The sequence below is a fragment of the Trichoderma gamsii genome (assembly GCF_001481775.2).
Source record: "Trichoderma gamsii strain T6085 chromosome Unknown Scaffold_42.2, whole genome shotgun sequence".
Taxonomy (NCBI): domain Eukaryota; kingdom Fungi; phylum Ascomycota; class Sordariomycetes; order Hypocreales; family Hypocreaceae; genus Trichoderma; species Trichoderma gamsii.
The window spans coordinates 284996-301342 of NW_020171379.1; the positions used below are offsets into that span (position 1 = coordinate 284996).

The window sequence follows — 16347 nt, forward strand, 5'->3', positions numbered from 1 at the left end:
ATCTCCTGATAAGGAGAAAGTGCTGTTTTAGTTCCAAGATGGCTCTGTCTTGGCCAAGCCTAGCGTCTATACTCTATGTGGCAGTAGGAGCAGCCCTTTGACGTGCCATGCAGACGCTTCCCAGACAGCAAGCTTCGGCCACGTCTTGCTCTATGCGCGCCAGCAACGCACGAGTAAGTAGCCCGCCCTGCTCTGACTGGCGGCTCTGGTTCTCGGCGACGTGTAATCTGAGAGCTGTCTTACTGCTTATAAGCAAGGTTGTACCGGCGTATAACACGTGTACCCGCAACGTACAGTTCTGGTGAGGAGTAGTAATAGCTATTACTTTCAGCTTTAGGTAGGGCATCCATTTCGGGTAATCCGCCAATCGTATTACAGACTGCAGTTTGTGACCTACCTATATCATAGCTCCCAACCCTCACGCTGTGCGCGTTCTCAAATCTTTCTCATCTTTCTCTATCTATTGATTTACATACTTTCCAGAGATAAAGCGTTGAGCGCTGATTTCTAGATCTCACCGTGTCTAAAAACTATTACTTGTACAGCGGTCTACTTGAAGTACACGGAAGCTTTCTCCAAAACTCACCCCACCTTATCATCTTGCAACCTCAGGAAGCCATATTGATTCCTCCATCTATATCTCCTCGTTCTGGTTTAATTCAGCCATTACGAGTTCACAACATATAACCTTTCAACCTCGCCTGCGACGCTCTTCCATCGCCCGCGAAGTCTCTTGTGCTGCGAGGTCTGGTAGCCTGACATGAGCCTAGCTACCTTCAACGACCCAACGCGCGAAGAGCTCCAACTACTGGCTTCAACGGTGACTGAGGTTCCAACCACTTCCCTCTATGGCACCATCCACAACTCCCTCGTCCTGAGCCACGTTATTCCCTACCTGTCCATCTCGAGCATCTTGAGCCTAGCTGCAACGAACCGAGCTTTCCGAGAGCTCCTCTTTAGCACCCCGGGAGTGTTTCGCCATTTGGATCTCACCCCCATCAAGGCTCTCAAGTTTGACATTGACAAGATCGACCATGGAGGCGAGGTCTGGCGCAATGTTCAATTAGATGAAAATGTTACTGAAGATGAGTGAGTGCAAACATTGAAGCCCCTGCATCGTCATCAATGTCATACGATCTTAAGCTCACCTTTATCGCAGCTTTTACTCTGGTCCGCTGAGGGGCATCTTGTCCACCCTTAAACGGCAACACATTCTGGAAAATGTCCAGACTCTGGTTCTTGACGGACTCTCCGTGACTTCGGAGCTCTGCCATGATATCATAAACGATGCGGCCTTCAATGTCCGCGTCTTATCGATCCGGGACGTCAAGAACTTGAATCAGGCCAAGCTTCGCCAGGCACTGCAGTATGCCTGTCGCCCAACTCGACGAGCTGGTTCTCCCAAGCTCAAGGCTCTCTACGTCTTTGGTTCAAGGGATGTCTTAGCTGCTGCGAAGCCGTCCGGCCCATCCGCCTCGTCTATTAGCACGGAGTGGAACAAGAAGAGCCAAACTGCTCTAGCATCTTCTTTGAAGCAGGAGGGAGATGCCTGGTGGCACAAGAAGGGCCGCATCATCCCTCGACCTGTCAGTCAGGAGTGGGCCAACTGTTTGCTCGCTTGTCGAGGCATCATTGCCTTCGATGCTGTGCTTTGCCAAGGCCCGCGCCATCGCAACTCGCCGGTCTATAAGGGCGGATCCGACGCTGATAGCGCTCCCGCCGTAGCTACATATGCTCTGTCGGGCTGTGAGAATTGCCACAAAGCTCCCGAAGGCTTCACTTATCCGAGCGGCATCAGCCCAGATGCCAGCTTGCCGCTGCTGGCTCCGCTGCCTCTTCTCTCTTCGTCACTTCGGGCTGCAACCACGCCCAAAGACGCAGACACCTCATTTGTGCCCAGATGTATGGACTGCATTCGCGAACGGTACTGCACAAGCTGCAATAAATGGTGGTGCGAATCATGCTATGATTTTTCCGGGCAGATTTCAAGCGGCCATTATGCGACGCAAATCGCCATCGTTGACGATGATACAGTCAATGACTTTGGCGATTTGGACCTCGAGGTTCCGACTATGAAAGTCAAGGTACGAAACGGTCTCTGTCATCCATGTACACTCACTCGAGCCCAGGAGGAGGAGAATGACAAAAGTGGCCCTTAAAAAAAGCCTGCGACATGACGAGCCGGGATGGATTAGACCAGCCGATCAGGCCAGTCTCGAACACAGACCTCTCGAATTTGTACGCAGCGTTTGTTCCTCCCCTAGCCTTCTCGGATGCTGCTGCTGCTGCTGCGGATGAAAAGAGGGCACAATTACAGAGCGTTTATCATTGAAGGACATGCCACTGACATTTATTGCGTAGCCTCGAGTTTCTAAAAGCTGCTGGGAATGCGGCAACAACGTGAGCATTGATCCTGTTTCATCTAGCTTTACTATGCAAGAGAACTAATTAGGGGTCAAAATCCAGTGCGACGATTGCATCTATCGTACTCAGCGAGTGTGCAAGAAGTGCTGCGCTGGTTATTGCACCACACACAACGAAGGGTGTTCAACGAACCACGTAAGTATCACGTCAAACTGGCAGGCGAATTTACAGATTGCTAACGCATCAGATGATAGTGCGATTGTAATGCTCACCCCCTGATGGCTTGAATTCTGAGCTAGTGTAAGTGCTAACTATTGACGTAGGGTGTGTGTCTCGAGGTCGAGGCCTAGGTCGTCTCTGATCTACACAGAATCTCTACTTCTTTATCTTTCCAACTAATCAATGGAACCTCCCCCCTTTGACAGTTTGGGCGTAAGACTCCCAACTCATGACGGCGTATGGAGTATGATGAGCGAATCTCCTTTGAACTTTAGCACCCATCCACACTCAATCTGGCCCTGTAACGCTGCATATAAACTAGAGGAATGCCGAAATACCGAAGCATGCCGAAAGGTGCGAAGAACGACATGAGGCGCATCGAGTCTTTTTTTGTTTTTCGGGTCAAGTGCGATAGACGTGTTTGATACTCCGCAAATGGAATAGTTTTATGGGCGATAAACCAGATGATATCTGACTGGGTGGCTTGTTCTTTGAAGCATTTAGCCTAGGCTCTGAAATCAAATCAAATGACTGATTGATGCCTCTTCCCGCAAGCCCCCCTCTTGCTGCAGTAACTCGATGTTGTATCTTTGCGGCAGTGCAGCTGCACGTACGACATTACGCGCGTCTCGGCGTAATCTGGGCATCTTGCTCGGCTTGTAGCAGGTTAACGTTCCCCGAGACAGAGAGACTTCAACTGCTTGGCGAAATTATCTTGCATTTGGCTTCAACCGAAAGCTCGCCGCTATAAATATCCCTCATATTGTGTGCCAAGATATGGGATGTTTGTATCGTCTTGATAATGTCTTGCCATACGTAACAGCCAAGTATGCCAACTCACTCTGCTTTCTCGTTCCTTGGCGCGTTTAGACGCATTCGCGCATGTATCCAATGATCATGAGTAGTCGTATCGGCATATCCTGCGCCAAGGCCACTTCGTTTCAAGCGGCTCAGAAGATTAAACCAGGCATCAGAGGCGCTGCGGGGTGTCAATGAAGTGTCCAAGACGCTGCCCTTCTTCAGGGAGTCAAGAGGCCTGTTGAGAATTTGCGGGCTATCCATGCACTGCCGTTCTCCTCGTACTCTTGCTTCGTGACGGCCACTTTTTCTATATTTGGATGATTCGCCATGTTCGCTGCTCCGTACCATGTGTTGGTGATGGGGTCTGCAGGGCGGGCGACGCGGACGATACAGTCGTCGGGGACAAGCTGCACGAGCTCCTTTTGTAGGCGCTGAATGAACCCGTCGAATAGAGAGCTACCACCAACTACGACGATATTGGCGAGGAGACCTGGCCAGAGGCCAATGGGCAGCTCGTGGAGAGATTGTTGGATGGCGTCTGCAAGGCCGGGCTGTCGCATGCCCACGTCTGACGGGCGGAAGATGAGCTCGGGGACGGTGAATCGCTCGTTTCGTAGAGTCAAGACGTCTTCTTCTGAGTGCCCTGTTGCGGCCAGTTTCTTGGATTTCGTATGCTGAGCAGGATCGTATTCACGAAGGATACCCTTATGCCTAGTATGGAAATCTGGCAGAACGTAGTCTTTGACAATTCCGGCTCCGGAGATGTAGTCCTCACGCTTCTCTCCTCTCGTTCCCTTCCATGTGCGTTCCAGATCTCCCTTGAAGTCGGCAGAGACGTAGCACGACGCTTCCTTCATCTCGTTGACAATGTACAAGTCGTTTCGCATGTCGAAATGGCGCAGGGAAATGAGGCGAGCCATGTAGTTTGTGAGGAACTTGCCGCCAATGTCGATTCTTCTGATAGCCGAGTGGAGGGGTCGTCCGCCGAGGAGGGGAGTGATTGTTGTGTGCGAAAAGCCGGAATCGACAACCAACATAATCTCAGCTGGCGTGTTGGCGGCTGTAAGGGCGTCTTTTGGTGTACGGAAGAGGCTTTGCAAGTCGTGATACGCATTGAATGTCGCGCCTAGCAGCGTATGCGAGTTAGCATTTGACCACGGATCATTTGTGCCATCCATGCCACTAGGGAGCTCAGTGACAACATACCAACGCCTCTGTAGTAGCTCGAGAAGCCATACTCCTCAAAGACAATCTGATCGCAGTTCGTCTGCAGCACGGGCAGCGCATTCGGCTGCTCCGTAAGCATCAGCCTGGTCTCGCTGGGGTCGCATTTGACCTGTGCCTTGTCGCCAAACAGCTCCTGGTCCCAAATCTCCTTCTGCGCCTCCCAGTTGACCAGATATCCCTTCTCGACCGGCCGTCGAAACTGGATCTCGCTAAAGTCCCGGCATTTGTCGAGCTCCGACGCAACGTAAATCTTCCTTGAGCGATCGCGCGCGATGCAGTTCTGGATAACGCGAGGCTCGGGGATGGAACCGCCGCAAACGAGGCCGGCCTTCAGCGTCCAGGCGCCATTGTCGAGGACGAGCGTGTTCTGAGGGCGAGCTGGAGCCGCGACCTTGGATTTACGACCTCCCGCCATGTGGTGGAAGGAAGAGAGAAGAAAGATCCGATTTCGCGAAAAGCCGGGAGAGAAGTGGGATGGGATGCAGAAGCTCCAGCCAAAAGTGGAAAGCATCGGGTGCAGTTGTCTGAGCTGTCGGTATTACATAACAACTTTGAGCCGAGATGACCCTTCGTTCTGATCACTAACTTAAAACCTCCATCGCCAGGCTTTGGACGTATTTTCTATACTGAAATTTCTTATCATTTAAAGGATATGGGCAATTAATTGAAATATATGCTTTTTATGTGCTACGAAGAGCTTGTAAACTACCAGCGTTGGCTTGGGCTGAATGGTAGTGTCATATTCGTATGGTCATTGCAATTGAGTTCAGCGGAAATTCTTCAGTTTGTAGGCGAGGTAACAACAAAGGAAAACGTAGCTTCTTGCATGCAGCTGAGAGTTTATATATTATTTTTTCTCTCTTGAATCCAAGAATCTGAGAGGGTGAATACCGCGCAATAAATTGTAGACAGGTCGGTTTGCTTTATTTGTTTTATTCGATGTAAGCAAGATATACTCTCTGGAAGAAGCACTCAGGTGTACGGGCCTCTATTCCACAGGATATATACGTGTAATCAAGCTCGCGACTGTGAAATTTATCCTTTGCTACTGAGCTTGTCTTTAATGAGCTCAAAAGAAACGGTTGGATGTTTTTTCTAGATAAATTTGAAAAAGATTAACGCAAATTATTCAAGGTACAGTCCATATGTAGGCAAAGAGGGCCGAGACCTGCCATCTTTTTCACTTCCATGAATCCTGATATTGCTGCTGCCATATTTAGCATCGATCAGAAAAGGGAGTAGGACTACTTAGGTCGTGATATTTCTTTGTTGTGCTCTATCATCACGACATGATCGCTCGTTGTAATCCTCGCATTGTGAATTGTGGCTGCCCATTTTTCATCAAGGGGAGGTCTATGAGATCTAGAAGGAGGGATGGCGGTGCGATTTCCATCTAGTTCTTGGTTCCAATCAGTGATAGTATTTTGAGGTCCAGACTGCGGTCTCCCCTGGATGCGCTATACTACTTCACGTAGTGATTCAGTCGTCAAAGGAGTTAGCAGACCATTTGGAGTGGATTTGTTTGTCCTCCTTCAGGTTGACCGCTTGCATCGAGGCAGTCTGGCTCATGGTATTAGGCATCGTCTGCGCCTGGGTTTGTTGAGGAGTGAGATTAGGTTGAGATTGCTGAATCTGTATGGCCTTTTGAGGGCTCTGGGTGCCAGCCATATTGGCTGCGGTGGCATTTTTTATCTCCTGCAACTGGGCATGAATTTGCTGGATCCTCAGACGTTGCTGTTCCAGCTGTTGTTTCCAACTATTCTTCTTCATTGCGAGTATCATCGCTCGGATCTGATCATCGGGAACGTTGGCTAACGCAGGTTTCGCGCTTCGAATATGCATCAACTCCTGAGGTGATACTTGAAGCAATTGTGGTGGCATACTCCTTTCCTGAAAACCTTCAACCTCTACAGCTGCGGCCTCTTCTCTACCATTGCTGAATTGAGGGTATAGTTCCGGACTTGGATCGAAGTTATTATGATCCATGCCTTCGTTCTTGGCATGTCGGATTTCGTCATCGCTGTCATCGATGCCTCTGTGACCAGAGCGTGGCGAGGGTGTTAAACTACCGCTGCTCGCGTCTGAACCAAAGCTTGGTGAAGATATTGGGTTACCATCAGCATCAAAAAGGTAATTCTCTAGATACCTATCCCGCCGGTTCATGAGCACCTGGAGTTGCTTCTGTTGGAAAGCATCCAGTTGGGCACGAACGCTCGGTTGAAGCGGATTATTCTGGTTGATCCAAGCCTTCAAATGTCTCAATTTCTTGACTTCTGCAGGCAGGCCCTGGATTTGAGTTGCTATTGTGGGAGGCAAATCCATCGAGTCCACCAGAAACTGAAGCTCGCCTTGCATGCGATTTAGTGGCATTGATTGTTGTTGGTTGCCCGCATCAGGAGCATTCATTTGCTGCTGCTGCATCGGATTCGCATCAACGGAACTGGCTCCATCAGAGCCTATACCGCTCCGGCTTTGGATGTCATCGTCTTCAAGGTCAACGTCATCATCCAGAAGGCTTGCAGAGGGGAGAGCAAAGATTGCAAGCTGCTCCTGATGACGCCCGACGTGACGCTGATACTTTTTCAATGAATCAAGACTATCATGACACATGGGACACGGTATTCCGCCCTCTGCTTGAATCGGCCTAGAACTGAGATCGATCATAGCCTCAAGTTGACGTTCTGGCGTGGTACAAAGGTGGCTCTTGTGAACATGTTCTACACATTCAAGTCGGGATTGGAAAGTCTCGTTGCATGAGTACGGGCAGACATAAGACTTCCAGTGGTTTTCGATTTCGTGTAAAATCCATTCATGCCTTCTGGAAAACCATTTGTCTGCTGCTGCGCAATCCTCAGAGAGGCAGATGTATGGTCGGAGATCAGCAAACACATGCCGCCTTCGTGGTGTGTGTCAGTAATTGTTGTGTTTCACGAATATGGGATTGATACTTCCAACTCACTTCCATGACATTCGATTCGTAGCCGTTATGATCATAAAACAAAAGGGGCATTCAAAAGGGCCAATCTCAGCGCTTCTGGGAAGTGGTGGGATGCGGAGTATGTCAGTGTCCGTAAGGGAAGACGCAAACGATGTTTGAGAGATACCTGCATCTGATGCAGCGTCTTCATTTATCGCAGGTAATGTATTAGCGAAACCAGGGCTCTTGGCATCGCCTGGTATCGAGCTTGCAATAGTACTTTTGCCATCTGCTTGGTCTTCGGGATCTATGCCATGAGCGAGCTTCAGGTGATGGCTTTCTCGATATTTAAAATACTGTCGTCGTCTAGATATTGCATTTCCTAATCTCTGAGCTAGGATACCGTCTATTTTCTGAAACTTGTCCTGCACGTGTTTGATATCGAAGGATTCATAATGTGACACGTCCATGGAAACTAATGCTGCAAAACGATCGTGAGGAGCCGGATTTCTTAGAGTAACACTTAATCGTAGGAGACAATTGACACAATCCGATACATTGTAGGCGATTTGCTCCATTTCTGTTCTTGGAAGCTCGTCATCACCACTGTCGTCTTCCAACGAGTCTGGTTCGCTGTCTGACATGTCGTCATCTTCATCTTGATCCCACGGCACCTTATCTCCCTTCATAATTGCCAAGGCGTTCTCTAGCAATCTCGAAAGATCTGTCAAAAGCGCGAGGACATGCTTTTGTAAGTGAGAAGCGTCTCGAAGACGGAACTGCAGTGATCTCCTCCCTGACGCGTGTGCACCTATATTTCCGGACCAAACTTTGAAGCGAGACTCTTCATCCGCAATCGCCATCAATATTGTTTGATGAGAGGAGTTCAAGGCAGGCGAGGGTAACCGAAATAAGGCGATTGCTCGGAATAGCTCGAGACATCCCTTGACTGATATCGCGATGCCGGAATCTTCCATTTTGGTAATGCTGCCCTGTCCTTTAAAAACAAGAAGATTGGTTATCATTTGTTGTCCTCGAGGAAGATTAGCAAAGCCAGAGCGCATCAGGCTGCGCTTTTTCACATGCGACATTGGGTTCCGACGCGGGGTATTTATTGCATGTTTCTTGTGTAACGCAACGTATGTGCATATATATATACCTACATGTAGGATTTATTATTACCCCGCTCCCTTTGCAACCCATGTTCAGCCCGCGGCCAGCTCTGTTCTATATTGTTCAAAAGACGTGTTCACACATATAGCCATGCCTGGTTTTGAGGCCGCTGGGGCTGTACTTGGAACTATTCCATTATTGATTTCAGCTCTTGAGCACTATCAGCATGGAATGCAAGCATTAAAAAAGTGGAGGAGATACGAGACCGTTATACAATGTTTGATTCGAAATATCAACATTGAGCGGGCAAGGCTTCAAAATGTCTGTGAAAAGGTATTGGACGGCTTAGTTCTGTCCGCCCAAATTGATGCCATGGTGAAAAATCCTAATGGGGATCTATGGACGAACGAGGAGATTCAGGAAAAGATTCGAGCTAGGCTATGGACATCTTGGACCGTCTTTCAGCAAACATTGAGAGATATTCAGGTAGCCATAACGTACCTAAGCGAGAGGGTAGGAGACGGAAGCGACGTAAGTCACCGTAACATCTTTTGGCAGTCGTGGAGCTCATAGCGTGGCCTTAGGTACGACGGTTAAATACATCTCTGGTGGGAAACGAGCTCTCTTCTTCATTAAGGAAGGGGCTCGCATCTCTATTAAACAAGGAGCTCAAGCGTGTCGAGTTCCTGCTTCGTCAATCAACATATGAGGATCTCTTGAGTACTGTGAAAGATGGTATCTCGAGCCTCGAATCTCTAGCATCGATGAATATTGAGCTCGAACCAAAGAGAAGAGTCAGATCTCGTGTCCGGCTTCTAAACATACTACGCAGTCTATCTTCGAGCGTTTACCGCGCTGTCTGCTATAGCCTAACGTGCGCGTGCAAACATCACATCTCGATGCGTGTCTCAGATTACAAAACCGACATTACGCCTGATCATGACGACGAATATGTTTTTCAAAAGCTGCAACTACATCTCGCCCTGTCAACTTCAACTCCTCGGGCGCAATTTGAAGAGTCCACATTCATTGCGAATGACACACGGTGGAAAGAGCTCCTCATACGATCAAGCCTACCGCCACAAATGCCAGTCCAAATATGTAATTCGCTACCAGGTACTACTAAGCCAATAACAAGCCGAACAAAGCAAAAGCAGGTCAAGTTTCTGCCTCTGTTTTCCTCATCTACCACAGCGACCATGGTTCAGACGGAAACATCTTTAGCAAACATGTCTCTCGAAGCAATAGATGTCGCTTTGGCTAAGCCCAACACTCAACCGGCAATTGACCTGTGCGATGAGTTGAAGAAATCGGATTACTTTGGAATAATCTCTGATAAATCTCACACAAACACAAGAAGCTACTCGGTTTCTCCTTTTACCTTATCCGCCGGAAATTGGAAAATGGTGTCCTTGAAAGACAGCCTGGAATCTCCTAATGTACAAGTCTCGTATAAGCAAAGACTACAGCTTTCAGTACTTATTACAAGAAGCGTACTGCAGTTTTATAAGACTCCATGGCTACCCGAAATACCGAGCAATCGAGATATCTTCTTCGTTCAAAGTGAAAGTGGAAGCTCCTTTGACTATGATCGACCGTTTCTCATGGCGAGAAGTGACCAATCGGAGGCCAAACTAAAGACGATCGACAATCCCACCATTCGGAACCCAACGCTATTGGCGATTGGGGTGCTATTAATTGAGCTTCTCCAAGGGAAACCTATAGAATCTCTTCAAGCGCCGGAGGAAAAGGAGCTCGGAAACGATTCTCTATCACTTTATACGACTGCATCAAGGCTCCTGAGAGGAGTGTACCGCGAGGCTAGTTCCAACTATGGCACTGCAGTAAGCCGCTGCATCGATGGCAAAATTCAAGGGAAGCATCTCAATTTGGAAAACGAAAACGATCTTCATGATATTTACTGTGGAGTTGTTGCTCTTTTGGAAGAAGACTTGAACAATTCATAGCTACTGATGCTACTGATGCTACTGATGCTACTGATGCTACTGATGCTACTACTACCTCTAATGTATTTGGTAGTCGTGTATTTAGGCCAAGCAGGGATCGTTGTAGGATAACTAAATAAAATTCATATCACTCGTTTAGATAGAACTATTAGATATATAAATACCTTATCTCATCAGGACTCTTTTCAAAACATGTGTCTGTTGATGCTAAACGGCGAATCTAGCATCAAATTCGGAAGACTTGTGACTAATTCCATGTACTTTAGCAGACATGCTGAAGCTCCTGTCACAAATCCCATCAAATCACAAGCTTGGTGTAAAAATTATGAAAGGGAACACGATGGTTTAGTAAGGAGACGGCTATGGGCAGGCGTAAAAAGAAGTTTTCAGAGCCACCAAGATCATAATGCCTCTTAAGACATTTGGTTGGTACCGGTAACCTGTTGTATTGCGGTGGTATGTACTTTAGGAATTTATCCGAGAAACGAAACAAAAAATAAGAAATAAGAAAAAGCTATGCTGGTCTATATACTATTAGGCATCGCATGTTACAACTTGGAAGCTGCAGCAGCAGCTGAAGGAACCAGCCCCCATCTCTCCGCCACCTCGTCATTAGGAATCTGTCCCATATTCACTCGGGTATTAACAAACGTCTCACCACCACTCTCCCAGGCATGGTCTTTCCACGATCCCAAGCTAGGCCACATCTTGTCTTCCACCAGCCTCATAATCTTGTCACTCCTCTGCAATGCGACATCGTCCTTGGCACCAATCACAGGTCCAATAACGCTTCTCCATAGATCCCAGGTCTCGTCAAGTTCTGTAATGGCTGTTACTCCCATGACACTTGCGCCGATGCGAGGACCAGCCCCGACGTAGGCTGTTGTGCCAAAGTCTTTTCCAAGGCGGGCCCATTGTTCCAGAGCCCATCGGATAGCTACTCCTTCGAGATGCTCGCCGCTGTCTTGGGCGATTTGGGATAGCTTGGTGCAGGCCTTTCGCAATTCTGGCGGCGAGGGATGCCAAGACACCATTGGGCCGTTATCGACGCCTCGAGTTGTCAGCAGGCCCATGTTGAGCATACTGGCATTTAGCAGACACTCGACTCTGGCTGCTTGGAATCGCTGTAGGAAATCGGATCGTCCGAGCTGAGTATTCTGCAGGCAGAAGTTGCCATACGACAAGATAGCGTCAAGAGGTTCGCCAGTCTCTCTCAAAATCATCTCGGCCAGAGAGGCGAGCGTCTCGACAGGGTATCCGCTTATACCAACATAGCGAATCAGACCCTGATCGCGCAGTCGGCGCAACTCCTTGACAGCCTGGAGAACCTCGGCGGCAGACACAAACTCGACGTCGTGCATGTACACCAGATCCAAGTATCGCGTACCCAGGCGCTCCAAACTGCGGCAGACGCTGTAGCGCACCCAAGCCGGGGAGTAGTCGAACTCGTCGGACTTGATTCGGCCGGCCTTTGTTATCAGGAAATATCCTTCCCGCGGCGGGGGCGGCGTCAGCAGTCGCAAAGCCTGGCCGAGCAGGATCTCGGAAGGGCCGTAGTAGGGCGACGTGTCGAACGCATTGATTCCATGCTCGAGCGCTCTCCGGACAATGTCGACGTAGGGCATGCGCGAGGGATCGGGGTGGTACTGGTGGTTGAAGGTGGCCGTGCCCAGGATGAGGGGCGGCAGCACCTGCGATAGCGGCATTCGAGAGGCTCCCATGGCGGCGACTGTTTATGACGGCTTGAACAGCCGGAGTTGGGTTTATGGCAGGGCAGCAGAGAGAGGCATTGTGGAGAGTGGGCGAAGGAGAAATATTGTAGTATTTAATGGTTGCGTCGATATCATGTAAACTAAGATACGGTGGTGGGCTGGAACTATGCTCGGAACAGTAGCGGAGAAACCGGAAACTTTTTTTTTTTTTCTCTTTGCTTTTAGTTTGGCCGTCTAAGAATAGCCTGATAGAGCCAAGACCCTGAATTTGACAGTGCAAATACTACGTGTGCCGATATTAGCGAGTGGCCATGAATCCTACATTCTGCGTGAACATGCGTTAATGTGACGCAGAATGTTGAGCATTATCCCACGTTGCTCCGTAGGCCGAGCGGTGCAAAAGTTGTAGAGTTACGGTTCAGATCGTCGGAAAAGAGGCTGACTTGGCTCCATCTTCTCTTCATAGTTGCCCAATTCAGTATTTGGTCCTTGTAATGCTTTGATATGCATGCCAGAGAGCGCGCGCAATGATTATTAGAGCGGTGTTGATTCCAGCTCGGAATAATACCTTGTTGCCGTGTAAACTTCCGTCGTCTAATATTCGAGCTTATAAAAGGAGAGAGAGGAAAAAAGGCCCGTCGTCTTTTAAACTCCACCAAGCCGGATTTCAGCCTCGGATATTATCAAGGTTTATATTACGGATAACAAATCGTATTCTACGGAAATGCAATGTTGTTTACAAAAGATCTTGCTTGCAGTGAGAGGAACTGCACAGTACGCGATTGGACACCGAGAGGGTCCGGTACCATGGATCTTTATCTTCGCGTATTCTGTGAGGCTGAAAACGTGAATGGAAATTGCCGCACTGCATGCATCCGTCGTCTAATAAGTCCTGAAGGTCGTGCTCCAAAGAGCGAGATACACAGCATACAGACCCTACAAGCTGCTTATGTGTTGACCCCTAATCGAGCCAATGCGCTGCAGACGATATATGCATAAGCAACTCCTCTGGTATTTCTTGCAGTTGCAGTGAGTCACAAGAGAAATCCTCCGCTGTAGCATCCCGCAACGCTGCAGTCAATCTACTCGATTATCAGCACAAGTGGCTGATGTGCCGATCGAGATGGCGCATTACAGCCCACTAATCACACAAGCGTCCGTCTTTGCGCTAGATCTTGGGCTACCTGTATGTGTAGTGAATCTTGGTGAATCTTAGAATGGGGCCTTGTACAGCGTTTTATCAATCAATTGGCGCTACGGGCATGTCAACGTTCAAGGGTCTAGACAAGCAGATTGACAGGCCGCATGGGGCAACTGGGATCTGATGCTCAAGCTGTAAGTTTTTCATTATTGTTCTGTCATCAGGTGTCGTCCCTGTACTGTTCTCTTTCTTTCGTAAGTTTAACGCTATTCAAAATCAGGCATCATCTCATCCAAAGCCTCTAGTATCACTGCATCATACGTCAATGAACACTACGATATATGCCGTCACCAATCACCACATCATGACTGAGTTTTGCACATGCGGCCATTCTCAGCCACCGTCCAGACCTCGCTGCCCACTCCGGCCCTCGCATACAGCAAGCTTTTCGGGTCATACTTTTGCTTAATCTTTAGCAGCTTCGGGTAGTTTGCCCCGAAAAAGACATCCTGGAAGTCGGGCTGCTGGAAGTCCGCCTCGTTCATGTAGGCGCCCGCATTGGGCGTGGCGGCCTCGATGACGGGCTGCACGACATTCGTGATTGTGTCCTGCGTGGCCACCATGTCCTGGAAGGGCACCTGGAAGCTGTACGGCAGCGTCAGCGACGCCTCGACGATGGACGAGCGCCACTGCGGCAGCACGGCGTTTGCGCTGTCGCCGCCAAAGTGCGAGACGTTGAGGCCCACGCCGATGAAGGTGACGCCGAGCTCGACCAGCTTCTGCGCCGTCGGGGAGAAACTCGGGAGCACCGAGCGGGGGATCAGCCGCCCGCCAAACAAGTCGGTGCCGACCTGGATGTTTCCGGCGGGAAACGGGCCCCAGTAGTTCTGGTAGTGGGCAAAGTAGCTGGGGAACTGCGTGTAAGTCGGCGCCAGGTCGATGTTGAGCGCGGCCAGCGCATCGACAAAGGGCTGGAGGATGGCCTCGGCCTCGGCCTGCGTCTTGCCGTACGCCGTCATGGCGGGCACCTGGAAGAAGCCCGGGCCGAAGAAGTAGATGATCATGACGCCCGAGTCGACAATGGCCGGCAGCGCGGCGTGGAAGGCGTCGACGATGGAGTACAGCACGCTGTTGCCCAGCGAGGACGTGTCAATGGCGAACTTTGCGCCGGCGACGACGGCGTCTGGATGGGCCCGGAAGACCATGGAGATGACCACGCCGTAGTTGCCGCCGCCGCCGCCGCTGAGCGCCCAGTAGAGGTCCTGGTTCTGGGAGCGGGTTGCGGTCACGAGCGTGCCGTTGGGCGTCACCACGTCGTATGAGAGGGCATTGTCGGCTGCCAGGCCGTAGATTGTGCTGAGAGCCGAGTGTCCGGCGCCTTGGACGTAGCCTCCAGCAAGGCCAACGCTGGGACACTCTCCCGTCACGACAATCAGATTGGCAGCGTGGGCGGCCTCGAGCGCCTCAAAGCCCTGGATGCCGGCTCCCACCTTGAGGGCCTTGCCGGTGTAAAACTGGTCATCCCAGTCCAGAATCTGCGTGTCCTTGAGGTGGTGAGTCCAGACTGAAAGGGCGCCGGCCCCGGTTGAGCGGCCGTTGTAGTCGTGCCCCGTGTTGCGAATGACAAAGCGAATGTTGCGCTTGGCCGCGAATTGGAGAGTTGCAGTGACATGAGCCGCGGTTGACACGTTGACCGCATACCGCACGTAGTTTCCGAGCGTGCAAGGAGTGTTTTCTGGCTGAAAGGGGTCGCAGCTCGCGTTGGCGAACAGGGGCGCCATAACCGACGAGGACGAGTTGTAGCTGACGCGCAGACTCTGTGTCAGACGAGATCGGTGGCAAAGAACAAACAACGGTACGTGCATAATCTGGGGAACTACTAATATCTTCAAGATGCCACTTACTGAATTGGAGAAAACAGCCAATTGTCCTGCAGAAACTGGCATTCCGTCGCATTGTAAGACGCCTCGTGGCACGGTGATCCCAGCGGAACTGTCGCAATCAACCGCCCATTAACAGTCTTGTTGAACGCAGCCCAGTCACTGGCGCTGGGCCAGCACGCATCGCCGGGAAAGCATTTGCAAGACGAAGAAGTCGTTGCGGGTGCAGCGTGAGCAAGGCCCGCAAAGCAGCCCGCAATGGCAAACAACGCAGCTCCTAGGCGACTACGATGCATCTTTTGAACGTGGGAAATAACGAAGCTGAGAAAAACCAAAGATGAGTGAACTAGCTATGCGGCAAAGATGCGCGGATCGGCCGACTTATATCCAGCATTTCGTTCTGCTCGATTTACAATCCTTCCCATCTTGCGTCTCCAGTTTACCTGTTCTCTCGGCTCAATGCGTGCCGGATTAGAATCAGTCTACTTCTCTTTCTGGCGACATCATCAGTCGATAGTTTGCGATAATCTAATGCTAGCAACTTAATCAAACCACGTTCGATGCGCGGGCCTCAGCAGCCCCGATTGTTTGCATTGCCAAGTCCGCGGCCGCAGAGACGAGCTCTAATACTCTCCATGTGCAGTAACGTGTAAGTTTTTTTTGGCTGCTCGGCTGGGGCTAAAATATGGCCCCCCTCTTTCAAAAAGGCCTGGGGGAAGAGCAAAGACCGCGCTTCTTTCGGCGTATGTATGAGAACGTGACCCCGAATAACCCAGTAGGTGAAGACGTTATTGGCCGAAGCCGAGACAAGGGAAGCTGATGACTGGTGTGCGAGGCAGAGAAAGAGAGAGCTGAGGAGAGAGCTGAAGAGGGGTTTGATGAAAGCTGGAGAAGGATCTGGAGGCCATGTCCTTCTTATTAGCACGAACCGCGGTCATCATCACGCCGTGTGTTTCTGTTTCTCTATGTGCCAGACAATGTGCCGGTGCTGCTGGGAGCACCAGTG

General features: G+C 50.1%; 6 protein-coding genes across 6 annotated transcripts; 2 read left to right on the forward strand and 4 right to left on the reverse strand.

The window, feature by feature from the left end:
• Positions 1–760: 760 nt before the first annotated feature.
• On the forward strand, positions 761–2159 carry TGAM01_v209144 (hypothetical protein; the record flags this gene model as incomplete). Its single annotated transcript, XM_018802058.1, has 2 exons — positions 761–1089; positions 1160–2159. 2 exons carry the CDS (start codon positions 761–763, stop codon positions 2157–2159), a joined length of 1329 nt encoding a protein of 442 aa, XP_018664883.1.
• Positions 2160–3602: 1443 nt separating this feature from the next.
• On the reverse strand, positions 3603–5026 carry TGAM01_v209146 (actin; the record flags this gene model as incomplete). The annotated part of the gene is made up of 2 exons (XM_018802059.1): positions 3603–4510; positions 4591–5026. The coding sequence occupies 2 exons, from the start codon at positions 5024–5026 to the stop codon at positions 3603–3605; spliced, it is 1344 nt and encodes a 447-aa protein (XP_018664884.1).
• Positions 5027–6090: 1064 nt separating this feature from the next.
• On the reverse strand, positions 6091–8619 carry TGAM01_v209147 (hypothetical protein; the record flags this gene model as incomplete). The annotated part of the gene is made up of 2 exons (XM_018802060.2): positions 6091–7507; positions 7571–8619. The coding sequence occupies 2 exons, from the start codon at positions 8617–8619 to the stop codon at positions 6091–6093; spliced, it is 2466 nt and encodes an 821-aa protein (XP_018664885.2).
• A 172-nt stretch (positions 8620–8791) lies between these two features.
• Positions 8792–10608, forward strand: TGAM01_v209148 (hypothetical protein; the record flags this gene model as incomplete). Its single annotated transcript, XM_024550494.1, has 2 exons — positions 8792–9172; positions 9226–10608. 2 exons carry the CDS (start codon positions 8792–8794, stop codon positions 10606–10608), a joined length of 1764 nt encoding a protein of 587 aa, XP_024404781.1.
• A 548-nt stretch (positions 10609–11156) lies between these two features.
• Positions 11157–12329, reverse strand: TGAM01_v209149 (hypothetical protein; the record flags this gene model as incomplete). The annotated part of the gene is made up of 1 exon (XM_018802061.1): positions 11157–12329. The coding sequence occupies one exon, from the start codon at positions 12327–12329 to the stop codon at positions 11157–11159; it is 1173 nt and encodes a 390-aa protein (XP_018664886.1).
• Positions 12330–13823: 1494 nt separating this feature from the next.
• On the reverse strand, positions 13824–15637 carry TGAM01_v209150 (FAD binding domain-containing protein; the record flags this gene model as incomplete). The annotated part of the gene is made up of 2 exons (XM_024550495.1): positions 13824–15264; positions 15366–15637. 2 exons carry the CDS (start codon positions 15635–15637, stop codon positions 13824–13826), a joined length of 1713 nt encoding a protein of 570 aa, XP_024404782.1.
• Between the last annotated feature and the right edge of the window lie 710 nt (positions 15638–16347).